The 13,716-nt window shown below is 37.4% G+C and overlaps 1 protein-coding gene across 1 annotated transcript in view; it reads left to right on the top strand.

The window, feature by feature from the left end:
* Nucleotides 1-13,356, top strand: part of kdrl (kinase insert domain receptor like) — a 64,022-nt gene extending 50,666 nt beyond the window's left edge. The window contains exons 26-30 of the mRNA XM_056471767.1: nt 549-654; nt 2,419-2,540; nt 3,169-3,247; nt 5,558-5,658; nt 11,694-13,356. Coding sequence (XP_056327742.1) covers nt 549-654; nt 2,419-2,540; nt 3,169-3,247; nt 5,558-5,658; nt 11,694-11,865 — 580 coding nt within the window. The 3' untranslated portion in view covers nt 11,866-13,356. The remainder of the gene's footprint in view (nt 1-548; nt 655-2,418; nt 2,541-3,168; nt 3,248-5,557; nt 5,659-11,693) is intronic.
* The last annotated feature ends 360 nt before the right edge of the window (nt 13,357-13,716 follow it).

The following is a 13,716-nucleotide window of genomic DNA, read 5'->3' as shown; positions in this document are numbered from 1 at the left end:
GAGAGTTTGTGTAGCTGCTGAAGAATTGCAATTTATAGTTATGCTGAATTAAATGTTAGGTTAATAGGGTGTCTGTGGGGTCTTAAATAGTATTTAAAGCTGATAAATAAATTTGAGGCCTTTAAAAAGTATTAAAAAGCCTTCAATGCCCCATTTTTGACTGTACAAATTTAATCTGTGAATATTGGGGTGCAGTGTAGTTTATGAAATTGATAAAATCCTGCTAGATTTAACATTATGCTGCTTTGTTTACTGCCGTAACTAAGGCAACACCGTTATTTCTGCTGCTCGGTAGGCGCCACCTGCTGGATTAGCATTTGTATTTAGTAAATGAATAGTGTTTTAGTTTAGGATTAGTTTCTTACAAACGGTATTTAGTAAATATGCTGCACATTAAAATGTCGCCAATGTTGCTGGTTGAAACCTAATGTGGCGATGAGGCCTAAAATGTAAGAAAGTGACTTAAAAAGTATTGAATTTCACTCTCTGGTTCCTGTATATACCCTGGTTTAAAGGAAATTCTGTAATGTGTGTGTTTCTCTTTATAGATATCAGACCATGTTGGACTGCTGGCATGGAGAACCACCTCAGAGGCCCACTTTCACAGAGCTGGTGGAGAGGCTAGGAGATTTGCTACAGGCTAGTGTTCAGCAGGTACTGTCTCATTCACTTCAGTGACCTTGAATGTCTTTCCCACAAGCTATTTGAATGTCCTGACCACAAGGACCACAAGAACTTTATCAAAGACTATAGAATACACAACACATATCACTCATATAGTTTTGAATGGTGAAAAGTGTAACGCTCCATATGGCAAATAAAGCCCCGCCTATAAGTACAGAAGCCAATCATTGATTCCTATAGACTGACGTTTCTCTGGGGAGAAGCTCGGACCAGACGTGTGCTTTTACGACAGGTTTTGTGGTCAACAAACACACTGGAATCTCAGCGAATACTTGCTTCACAGACATAAGAAATATATACACATAAAGCTTGAAATCTGTACCTTTAAAATGAACCAAGTGCACTTGAAAACAAAAGTGTTTTGGTTTTGTAATCTGTATAAAATGAACGCAAGGTACAGACCGTCCTGTCAAATGCACATCACATGACAGCAACTACTCAACCGCCCACAAACTAGTAAAAAAAAGTCACTGTCATTTCTGGAGGAGACTCACCATCAAGTCCAAGTTATGAATTACTTCAGAAGAGCAGCGCGATCTGACAATGCATTATCCAGAGGATGATAATGTCTTACATGGCCATAAATGAGGTTGGTGTCGTGATCTCGTTCATTTCGAGTGTGTATGCGCATTAGCTCGGGCATCCTGAAATAATTGCAGATTTTGCTTGATTTGAATATTTACAAACAAAACTTATGAGACTATTGTTTATTTTATTGGTGATTCCAAATATGTAATGCAATCGTAAGCTTGGCAAACAGTTTTGGAGAATTTGATGTTTCATCATTCAGACCATACTGCATACTGCCCGAGAGGTATTTCAAAGATGGCCGCCGAGTGAAATTACTTGCCTTAAAGGGACTTTGACTTTATGGAATGAGAGACGCACCACCATTATACACGACAACTATCCCATGAGTGTCTCTACATATTACTTTTAGCAGCTACTTACAGATGAAAATTTAAAAAATTATGAATGTGAAGAATGGTATCAAGTGAGTTCAGGGTGAATGTAAAGAAAATATGAATCCATTTGTACACTGGCATTCAAACGTTTTGGGTCAGTATGTTTTTTAAGAGTTTCTTGAGTAATACAATGTCAAATGTTAAAAAGAATGACGTTTAATGAAATCCAATCTTTTGTAACATTTATTTCCTTCATGTTTGATTTATTTATTGCATTTTTGCTGGATAAATGAATTAAATTCTCTAAGCAGGAAAGTTTAAACAGTTGTGCATGTTAATGCATTAATAAAAACACACATAATAATATATTTATGTTCCCTGTGTTGTAAGAGCTACAAATTATATTTCATAAACTAAGCAAAAGTAAATGCTCAACATATGAATAATGTCCTTATAAATGAACACAACATCCAAACAAAACAATTCAGCAGTAAAAACCTACAATTTGCTTTAAACCTTTGATAGTACAATACGTTCTGGTGCATTTCTAAGGAATGGATCTAATTTATAATATGGCTTGAAGCGAAGATATGGTCTTCGTAAAAAACTACTACACTACACAGAGATCAAAACATATTCCAAGCCGTTTGAACTGGACTCCATCCAAACTCCCTCTTTCACACATAAGGAATCAAGCTTAGCCGGCCTGTCCATAATAACACCATATCCATAAAACATATTCACACATTCCCCTGTAGATTTATGCACAGATTCCTCCAGAATCCTATAAACCATCTGCACAATGTTTTAAACGCTTTGTGTCTCTTAGGAGGGAAAGCACTACATCCCGATCAACACGGCCCTCTTGACCAAAGCAGACCTCTCAAACCAGAGTCCCACAGAGGAGACCTCCACGCGACCAGTCTCTCTCAGAGACTCTGGGACGGCTTGGTAAGATAACTTCATCTGTTTAACATTTATATCATCAAAATGGCCTCTATTTGTTTTTCAGTTGTTAAAAATCAGTTGACACGATCATTATTCATTCAAGCCGTTTTAAAAGTTTGTTTTTGGTAGATAAAGTTCTACTGTCTATTTTCTTTTCCATACATTTTCCTGCACAAATCAAACACACAACATCTCAGTGTCCTTCGGTTGAATGCTTCAAAACAAGGCAAGAAGTGAAGGAAAGCACTAATTGGGTTCTTGATAAGAAACGGCTCTCGTAGCATTAAGGGCCCCTCAAGGAATTTCCTCTTTTACCACAAATGCGGTTCCAGGATTTATGCTTACTTAAGATAATATTTATCCAACTCTGTGTGTTTATATCCTTTAAATATGTTTGTAGGGAATGATATCGAAATGCTGCAATTCCTGTTTTCCCTAAAGCTGAGTTAGAGAGTTATCCTGTGGTGTAAAATTGAATTTAAAAGAATTTAATTTGACTTAGTATTAAACTTCTACTTTCCAACTATGATAGCAAATCTAGCCCGTTTCATGTGTTTGTTGGGATCTGCCAGACATGATGTCATGAGAAACTTTCCACACTGTTCTGATCTGGAGTATTTGATGCTTTCAGGAACATCAAGATCCGCCCAGAGAGTGTGAAAACCTTCGATGAAGTAATCCTGGAGAACGGAACCAACAAGATCCACGAGGTGAAGAGCTTGTTTTTCTCCCTCTCAAAGGCTGTTTACTCTAGTAGGTTTTTACAAATTTTGGGTAACAGAGATTTTTGAAAGCAAAGGTGTGGCTGCACACATTCTCTCAAGACCTGAATGGGTATTGTGGGGTCTTTGCGTTTCCCTCCCCTGTCATATGACCATTATGCTGAGTTTTATTTATATTTTTTGTGAGTGTGCTTAAAGTCACTTAATTATAGGCCAGTCATGACCATTTAATTGTGGTTATTTAATCTACACTTCAAAAACCAGTAATTGTTGCAGTTATTGCAAAGGTAAATACCTAAGGTAGCTTTTCAGAAGCAGATTTTCCTAACACGTTTTTTCTGTGTTTTGTGTGTGTGTTTTAATTTTTTGGGCCAGTTTGTTGTGATTTGTTATCAGAATGCAATAAATTACTTTAATATTTAAAAGTGCAAAGTGCCATCTTACATTATGTCAATTAGTTAATCAGTTAATCTCAGAACTGTATAACATTTCTTTAATGAATAAAAACAAAACATGACAAAGCCCCTAAATTGAAACCCTATATCAACACAATATTTGCAAATCAGATATTTAACATCATGTTTGAATATTACAAAAACATATGCCATACATGTACATATATTCAACATATGTTTCAAAGTATTGCAAAAATATGAGTTTACATATTCGTTTTCATGCACGTCTGTCAAATTTGACCATATATTACATTTCTGTATGGGTCCAAAACTGACAATTGTATGTGCACCAAATCAGATCTCATAATCACAGTTATTTCTTTGACAATTAATCGTCAGCCAATTTTCCAACAGCCAACACCGTTCACAGCACATTTTTCTCAACACAGTTTTTATTAGATATATTTAGTTTGTTGCAAATACCATTATATTTAAAGTGTATTCAATTTTGTTCTGTAATTATATAGTTACTTATCATAGATATAGAAATTAGATAGCGCATACGGACCCTGAGCATGCGTCAATATCGCCACCACATTTGTACATTTCTCTCAGGACAAAAGTCATTGAACCGCATTTACTGTGGTCAAGACTAAAGCCAATCTGAAGATGCTGGTTTTTTGTGCTGTGTACGGGTGTAGTAATGAGCAAACAAAAAAAACAAAGCATAAAGGCAAAACATTTCATAAGTAAGATTTCGTTTTTTACCTTTTTGTATGTTATGAACTTTTGTGCTAAACAAGTGTTATTGATGATAATACAGTCACTATATTGACCATTAGGCAAAGTAGCACCAACTCGCACTAAACTCTAGGCTTATGCTAGCTTTGTTCAATAAAATCAGCAAACCATGTAAATGAAATATTACAACAAGATGCTGCGGTGCCAGAAACTTGTACTGTCGGCTAAGTTCACCAACGTTTGTTTTTGAAGTAACTTATCTGGGTGACTGATAACATAACAGTGTCTGCGCCTCAATGTGCATACTGTCCACCATAAATTATTGAATATCAAAAATGTTACATACCATTTAGATCAGAAAGGTGGATATGCACATTGAGACACAGGGATATCAATGGTTCACACGAGTCATTCATAACAGAGATTCATTCACAAACTAATCGAGGGAGGATCATACATTTCCAGGCACACAAACACATGCTCTTTGTCAGCAATGCCCATGCGGTCACTTATCCATCGATGTAAAAATGTGATGTAAAATTATAATTTTCGTGATTACAAAAAATATTTGCATATTGAGCACCAAGTAAACTCCCGATCATAGATATGTGTGTGTATATATTTCTATATATCTATGGCTCTAGATGGCCACAGTCCTCCACTGCACCTTGATCCCACATACATTTCAAAGGAGTGCTACCCTGTACTAAAATGGCGGCTCTATTGACGCCTTCCTTCAAATAGACAACAACAGTGTAGGCGACACCTGATATAAATATCTATGGTTACTTATTATGAGTTTTGTCTGGTTCTGTTCTGAATACAGTAACATTTAAAGGATTTGCTGCCAATCTTTTTTCTCTTAATGCCATTTAAAAACCTACAGTTTATTTTAAAACGAATGTTGTTAGACTGTGTTTTAGTTCATAGTTTTATATAGACTACAATTTAGCAAATTTAATGGCTATTTCTAGCTTCTGACATGCATTTTTGATAATGAAGTGTGGATAAAAAATCTTATCAGGAACACTGTGGAAACATTATGGATATAATATTATTTCAAACACCATGTTCAACTTATCCTTAAATTCATAAGTCTCTTCAACACAACATTAAAAAACAATGCAAATATATTCATTAAGTCATCTTTGGTTGCTGACAGGGTGGGCAGTCAGACAGTGGGATAGGACTATCTTCAGATGACCTGAAGACACTGAAGCGCCTGGAGTCACTGGCCCGACCCCGGAGTTTCATGTCCCGAGCGTGAGTACAATACATTCATTCCCATTTAAGCCTTCTCCTTGGCCATGTCCAGGACCACAGGAATGGGAAGGGCTGCCGGCATATGCCCTGGAGACCCTCCCACCGGGCTGGAATGTGGATGACACAATTGTCATACAGTTTCTCCCCCACATCTCCACACGACTCCAGTCACTGCGCCTTTCTTTGAAAGACGTGCCTGCGTGAGAGTCTCTGAAACAATGGCACAGTGGAGAGATACTGCCTAAGGTGACAATCTCAACAGCCAGACTACAAAAGCAGGGCTGGGCGTGTGACTTGTTAAAGCTGGCTGTAAGGTCTGGTGACTAGCATCTTTGTTTGTAACGCTTGAACTGTAATGGCCTCTGACTTCATCTCTGAATAAGCATGGCTACAGATATGGCATATGGCCATCTTGTACAATAAGTGATTTGAATTGGGGCCAACACATTATTATATGGGTGCCAATATGTTTTATACTACTAATATGTAATTAATAGTTCTTGAAGTTAAAAAACATGATGTAGAGTTGATGATGTCAAACCTATAACTGTAATGACATTATTTAATAATGGACTAATAGTCATGTGGTTCAACAAGTGAAGTTATAATGTTAACATAATGATATCTTGAGCTAATTATTCATTAAAACTGACAAATAGGAAGTTGAAATCCATGGCTTTGAACTAACTTTGATTTTTGGCCTGGTAGGATTAGTGGTGTAGAATAAGATCATAGTTTATACATACTAATAAACAGCCAATATCTTAATAATATGCAGGTAACAAGCCAGTAGGTAATAGTGGGAATTGCTACTAAAAGTGTTACCAATTAATATTTTTGAACAGAATGCAAGCTTTGAATAAAACCTAAATCTATTTAATGATGACTAGTTTAACCATTGTGCGCTGTTCAAATGTACTACCCTTTTGTTATGTTCGGGATGAAAACGTCTATTGAATTGAACTGCTGTAAAAATGCATCAGATCAATATTTATTTTTCATTTTTTTTCCATAAATCTGTTAATCTAAAAACTACTGAATTGCTTAGAAAAACTCTTTAATTGCCAAATTCATAAATGATGTCACTGATTTGTTGAAAACACACACACAAAGTGACGTATTTTCAATATAAAAAGTAATTGTGCACTGGATTATTTTTTTGGACATGTGAACGATTAGGAACAACATTGGCTTTGATGCATTGTTAGATTTTCATTTTTTCTTCCTAATTTACTGTTGGTGGCTGTTTTTTTGCGCTATTGACTTCCATTATAACCACATTTGATGGTGCATAAATACACAGTCTTTGTTTTTGTTTACTCCATGTAGTTCTAAAAGCTGAGATGCATATTTTGATTTTCTCAGACACATCAAGGTAAGTTCGCAAAGGTCACTCTCACACTCTCACGCTTTCACACACTCACAGTCACACATACATGCTTTAATTTGTTGTTATACTTCATATAAAATCCAGAAACTTAAGTTTTTTTTTTTGCACAGGACACAGGATCTAAAGGGTTAACAGTGCCAACTGATGATCAACAGTAAAAATGACAAATTTAACCTCTTACCAACAGGGAAAACCAAGAATCAAAAATGCATGAATTATATGGTGTCTTGGTTTTGTAATCAAAAAATGTGGTTATAATGGAAGTCAATGGGGCAAAAACAGCCAATAACAGTAAATTGAGGAGAAAAAGTGAAAATCAATCAAAAATAATGCATCAGAGGCAATGTTGTTTCACATGTCCAAGACTTTGATAAAAGGTTTAAAAAAATCCAGTCCACAATTACTTTTTATATTGAAAATACGTGGATTTGCTGCGGATTGGTGCAGCGGCAGCAGTAATGCAGTCTATGTACCAGTCCGTTGTGGTGAAGAAGGAGCTGAGCCGAAAGGCAAAGCTCTCGATTTACCAGTCAATCTACGATCCTACTCTCACCTATGGTCATGAGCTTTGGGTCATGACTGAAAGGACAAGATCTTGGAGACAAGCGGCTGAAATTAGTTTCCTTCGAAGGGTGGCAGAGTGCACTCTTATGGATAGGGTGAGGAGCTCTGACACCCAGGAGGAGCTCGGAGTAGAGCCGATGCTCCTCCACATCGAGAGAAGTCAGTTGAGGTGGCTCGGGCATCTGTTTCGGATACCTTCTGGACGCCTACCTAGGGAGGTGTTCCAGGCATGTCCCACCGGGAGGAGGCCTCGGGGAAGACCCAGGACACGCTGGAGGGACTATGTCTCTCGGCTGGCCTGGGAATGCCTCGGGATCCCCCCAGAGGAGCTGGAGGAAGTGTCTGGGGAGAGGGAAGTCTGGGGTTCTCTCCTAAGACTGCTGCCCCCGGCGAATGAATGAATGAATGAAGGAATTGAAAATACGTCATTTTGTGTGTTTTTTTACCAAATCAGTGGCATCATTTGTGAATTTGACAATTAAAGAGTTAAAATCCTGTAATTTTCTAAGCAATCTAGTAGTTTTGATCAGGACAGAGGTTGATTAACAGATTTATGCAAAAGAATTTGAAAAACTAAATTATCTGACGCATTTTTACAGCAGTTTAATTTAGTGGATGTTTTTATCCCTAACGTAATAAAAGGGTAGTAAATTTGAACAGAGTGTATCGTTGAGTTTTTAAAAAAATTCACTGCTAAAACACAGAAAAAGTTATGGCCAAATTAAGACTCAAAATCACCCCAGAGTGGATGAAATATCCCCAACAGAACATAAGAGTTAAAAAACAAGATGGCATAAAAAGATAACTCTTTTAAAACATGGTCAGTTCATGCTTGAAACATGGATAATACTTTATTAACCACACACCAAAGTGTGTTTTAAGACCGCATTACTTGTTCATAAAAGGGCCTCAGGTCAAATGGTGCTGAAAGCTAAAGTGAAGGTGGCCTTTTAAGTTATTAACGGCAGGCCACTGGGCTGAATTAGCTTTGGTTTTGTTAAACCATTGGAGATCTGAGACACAGTTTATGGTCTTCCAGCGAAGCAGACGCCAGGGTTAATCTACAAAGGTTATCCACTAAATTGCATTCAAGGCCTTGACTATACGGCATCCTAATATTTGAGGGCAACAGATTTTACCACCAACTGCAGCTAGACAAACAGTGATAATCTCTTGCTGATTGGAGGTTTATGACTCAGACCTGGAGTGGTTAAAGTGACTAATAATCAGCCATGCTGTTTAAAAGCGAGAGCTATGTAATATGTTTTAATAAGACACCGCACCCCCACTTGCACCATTTTTAAATTCCTCTACTAAATAATCACAGCGGCAGGGAAGATTACATAGCTTGGCTGTCTCTTTGTATGATTGATGAGCCGAGTTGATCTGCAAATGAACATAATCAGCAGGTTTTTATTAAATCACTCAGTCTTGCCTCTGTCAACACTCCCCCATCGTTCCATGTCCAGCGCCCTCCTCATCCCAGCGCGATGTGATAAAAAGCTGGGCACAGCCTGCAACCAGCTGGCAAAGCCCTGGACCGGTTGCCATAGTCACAGGCATGAGAAAAAAGAGCCACTTGGAGCATGTAGAGAATGATGTATATATGGTAAAGAGACGGCCCTGCCAGAGACCCACTCAATCACTGTCACCTTTGACCTTCCTCAGCTTTACTGCTACGTCCAAGAGTCTCCTCCACACTGGGCCTCTGGATTCCACCTGGAACCCCCACATTTACTATGCACATATGTGGAGTACTTGGCACTGACAGCTCTCATTACACTGTGTACAAACCACAGTACATGCCAATCTGTTCTGTAAAGATATTTACTGCAAATTATCGGCCCTTGAACTCCTGTTGACTAAAAGCAATTCAAACCCACTGACTTCCTCCAGGGTGTCTGACCCGATGACCCCGATTGAAGAGTTACTGAAACCCGTAGCAACAAACAGAGCAAAGTTTCCGTACATAGTACAAAAGAAATAATGTTTCATCACACCTGAAATACCCTGGGATAAAGGACTCAGGGTTATTATATACCAACCTGATTTCACCAAGTAGGACATGTTCATATATTAACATCTGTGTTGATCCTGGAACAACATTCCAATCAGCCAATCAGAATTAAGGGACACGTTTACCGTTTAAGCTTACGGTTAGGTTTATGCATTTCTACATGATTATTAACTATTTTTCATCTCTAATTTTGGGAATAATTTACAGTTATGGTTGGGTTTAGGGGTAGGGAAAAGGTATGGATTACATTTTCAGCAAAAATGTTCCAGGATCAACATAGATGTTAATCCAGGATTGCATTGTACTTGGGAAAGTCATGGCGTGCGTATTATATGTCACATTTATATTAACAATTAATCCTGGGTTTTCATATCCTGAAGTTTCACACTATACAATCCTATAACCCAGAATAACATTCTTATTTGCATACACTCACAAAATGAATTTTGCTGCTTGTTTAAACTACTTATATAAATGAGTTGAAACAACACAATTCTTAAGTTAAGGGGGGAAGGGGGGGGGGGGGGCTGTGTACAATCCACTTAAATTCGCAAAACCTATAAAGTTAACTTTATCGATTTGTGTTGGGACAACATGAAAGAGTTATGTGGAACCCAGCATTTTTTACAGTGTATTTTGCACTTCAGTGACCCGTTTACATAAACGCTATACATTTGCTCATCCTCATTTTATATATATTGACAATTGTACAATGAAACTAATTAACTTTAAATTAAATGAACTTTAAAGACAATGTTAGCTAATTTAAACTATTAAGATATGAATAAAAAGGAATCGTTTTCATTAGTACGGATGTTTTCAAGCACAATTTGACATGTTTCCATTTGAAAGCTGTTTTATACAGTACTTTGTGCTTCCATAATTATTCAAAGCATGTAAATATGTGGCATGTGATTGGCTGTCAGTTGCTAAGCATCATGCCATGACAATTTAACACCACATTGTTAAAGCTTTTACAAGTGTGGCATCACGGTAGGGCTTTTCACACTGTTTAACCCCAGGTTATTGATCCAAACACCACTTCTAACCACAGGTAAAATACAGTTTACTGCTGTAATTGAGAGGTGGGTTTAGCACTGCTTTTTACTGGAGTTCCTGAAGTATTGCTCTGAAGCAGGACTAGCTCAACAGACTTTTTATTGTTCTATTGTTAAATTTAGTCCCTGAAGTCAATTCAGAAAAAGGTAGCAGGTATGATCTGCAGAATATGACACAAGGATATGCAATGATCGATTCGATATGTAAACAGGTTGAATTCTACATTCATCCAATTAATGACACTGCAAATATTCAGATGTAGATATTAACCCAGGGTTTAAGATTATAGTACGATATGTTAGCTTATGAATACACAGGAAACTGGTAGCCATTGACATCCATAGAAGGAAGGAAAATACTATGAAATTCAACAGGTTTCCAACATTCTTCAAAATTCCTTCTTACATAGTGAACAGGAAAAAACTCAATAACCTCACTTTCAAATGGGGAAAACATCCAATACCTGGTGTTAAAAGTGAGCTTTTGTATGATGATGGCCTAAATTAAAGGGTTAGTTCACCCAAAATGAACATTTTGTTATTAAGTACTCACCCTTATGCTGTTCCCACGAGACCTTCATTTGATTTTGGAACACAAATTAAGATGTTAGATGAAAACTGAGAGCTCTTATCCTCCATAGACCACAACGGTCATGACCAGTCCATAAACAAAACCCTCATAGCAAATAACCAAGCTACGACAATGCTTTTGTGTGCACATAAAATAAAAATAATGACTTTATGAAGGCATATGGTCTGTTTTGAGGATGTTTTAAAATATTTGTCATGGATTTTGAATGTTTTGGGACCATAGCTGTTTATGGAGTATGAGGGAGCTCTCAGATTTTCTCTAAACTATTTTAACTTGCGTTATCATGTCACAATTGCGAGTAATTAAAAATTGGGTAAACTACCCTTCTAAGTGCATTGTAAAAATACCTGAAATGAATAGTGAATACTCGTATCAAATTAGACGCATCCAAAAACCTGTTTTCTTGTCCCTCAGGATGAAGAGGAAAAGTAAGGAGTCAGTTCTGCTGGAGGGCGAAATGGACAAATACCCGCCGCTTGTTCCCTCACTGAGTCTGGAGGATTCGTCCCTTGACCCGGAGATGGAGTGTCACAGTCCTCCTCCAGACTATAACTATGTGGTCCGTTACTCCACACCACCCGTCTGACATGCTCTGCGCTGGAAAGCCGCCAGAAGTCTGATTGGTCCATTCTGTCTCAGTCTACTTTTATTCTTCCCACACACATGGTCATTCGGAGATTCACAATTCCTCTTCCTGTGCACTTTTGTCAAGGAAGTGAAGGAGTACAGTCGGCTGCTACTCATATCTGTGGTAGTGTAAGATTCATATGGACCAGCTCAGGTATTTCTGCTGTCTACTGTGAACACTACAGGCACATTTTATTACACTAACAGCACTGTTTCCCCCATTGAAATGGCATTCTTCAGTCAGAATGGTGGCTAATTATGAAATCATTAGTTCGGTGGTCAGAATGAGAGGACAAAGGCAATCCTTATTTTATTTCTAGATAAATATTTTATTGAAATGAAAACTGGAATTTTGGTTATGTGATATTTTATTTTGCTAAAAGTATTCTTTCAGAGCTCGCTAAAGCTTCTTTCTTCTTTGATAGGGAATAAATATTTTTCTTTAGAACAGATTTCACTCAAACTTTCAGACAAGCTGTCAAATAAAGACCACAGATCATGAATAATTGAACATGCGGTCTGAAGCTCTTTCCCAGAACTCCATCAGGACACATTGATCATCAGCATACTTATGATGCACATTGTGTTTCCAGGTTCAGTCGCGCCAGTCTGAGGGCCGATTTCCTGGGTCTTGCTCAATGAAGCTGAAATGAATCACTTTTGTTCCCGCTTGTGCTATTTTTATCTGGTAGACAGCTTTTAATCTGGTTGATTTAGTTAAAATTGAGTTTAAGATCTTCAGCTGGCTTATGGATGCCATAACATCCAGTCCATCACTGTGAAAGTAAATTACTCCTGCCGATTTCATAGGAAACATTCAGTTAATTATTGATCAAATGTGGATGATATAAACGGCCTTGCTCTGTTCAATACACAACAGTTACACTGCATCGTGTACTTTCCATATTTATGTCGTTTACACTACTGTATACATAACAGCACGTAATATGTTGTGCAGCTATTAACCAGAGGAACGTATCCTGTTACTGATTCAGTAGTCGTTTGTGCTAAAATACTACTAAAGCTTGCAGGGCAGGCTATGATATTGTCAACAGGCTGGTCACTATATTAATGGTCATGAAAATGATATGTACACATGATGTAGGTGCTATCGGTATTAACTCCCTAACATCTGTATGTAGGTAATGGAATGGTTGGGGCATTATCGTATTGGTTAAGCCAGATTATATTGACAGTGTGTAAAGGGCCCTTTGCTAACCGTTATCGTTTTAAAATCCCAGTATTACATTCATAGCTGATGTACTGTCTTCCAAATAATGGAATGTGTATATACTGCCAAATGATGCTTTCCATAATGTTGTTATTTTGACTGATATTTGTGAAGCAAAATTGTATGCACTGATATTTTCTACATATATGTATTTTTTTGTATTATAACTGTATTTTAATATTAACCAAGCATAAATAAAGATCTATATATTTATATTTAGCACCTTTTCAGAGTCATGATTGCTTTTGTACTTGGACTTGCCCTTTTTTGTAGCAAAGACATCATAAATAAATTAAAAAAAAAACTCTTCATTTCCTTGCCAGTGCTGTACACTACCTGACAAAATCTTGTTGCCTGTCCAAGTTTTAGGAACAACAAATAATAACTGGAATTCTAGTTGATCATTTGGTATCAGAAGTGGCTTATAAGAAAGGCAAAGACCTCTAGATTACACTTTTTACCAAAATAAAATTCAAGAGTTCACACTTAGCTGATAATCAATAAAGCATATTTGGCATGCTGTCCCAGGAGAGAGCCCTGAGCTCGTAATATCCTCGAGTCCATGGCTCCCTCCCGTTA

This window comes from Danio aesculapii, chromosome 14 (genome assembly GCF_903798145.1).
Source record: "Danio aesculapii chromosome 14, fDanAes4.1, whole genome shotgun sequence".
NCBI classification, from domain to species: domain Eukaryota; kingdom Metazoa; phylum Chordata; class Actinopteri; order Cypriniformes; family Danionidae; genus Danio; species Danio aesculapii.
The sequence above is the reverse complement of the archived record's forward strand: the minus strand, read 5'-3'. Positions and strand labels throughout refer to the sequence as shown.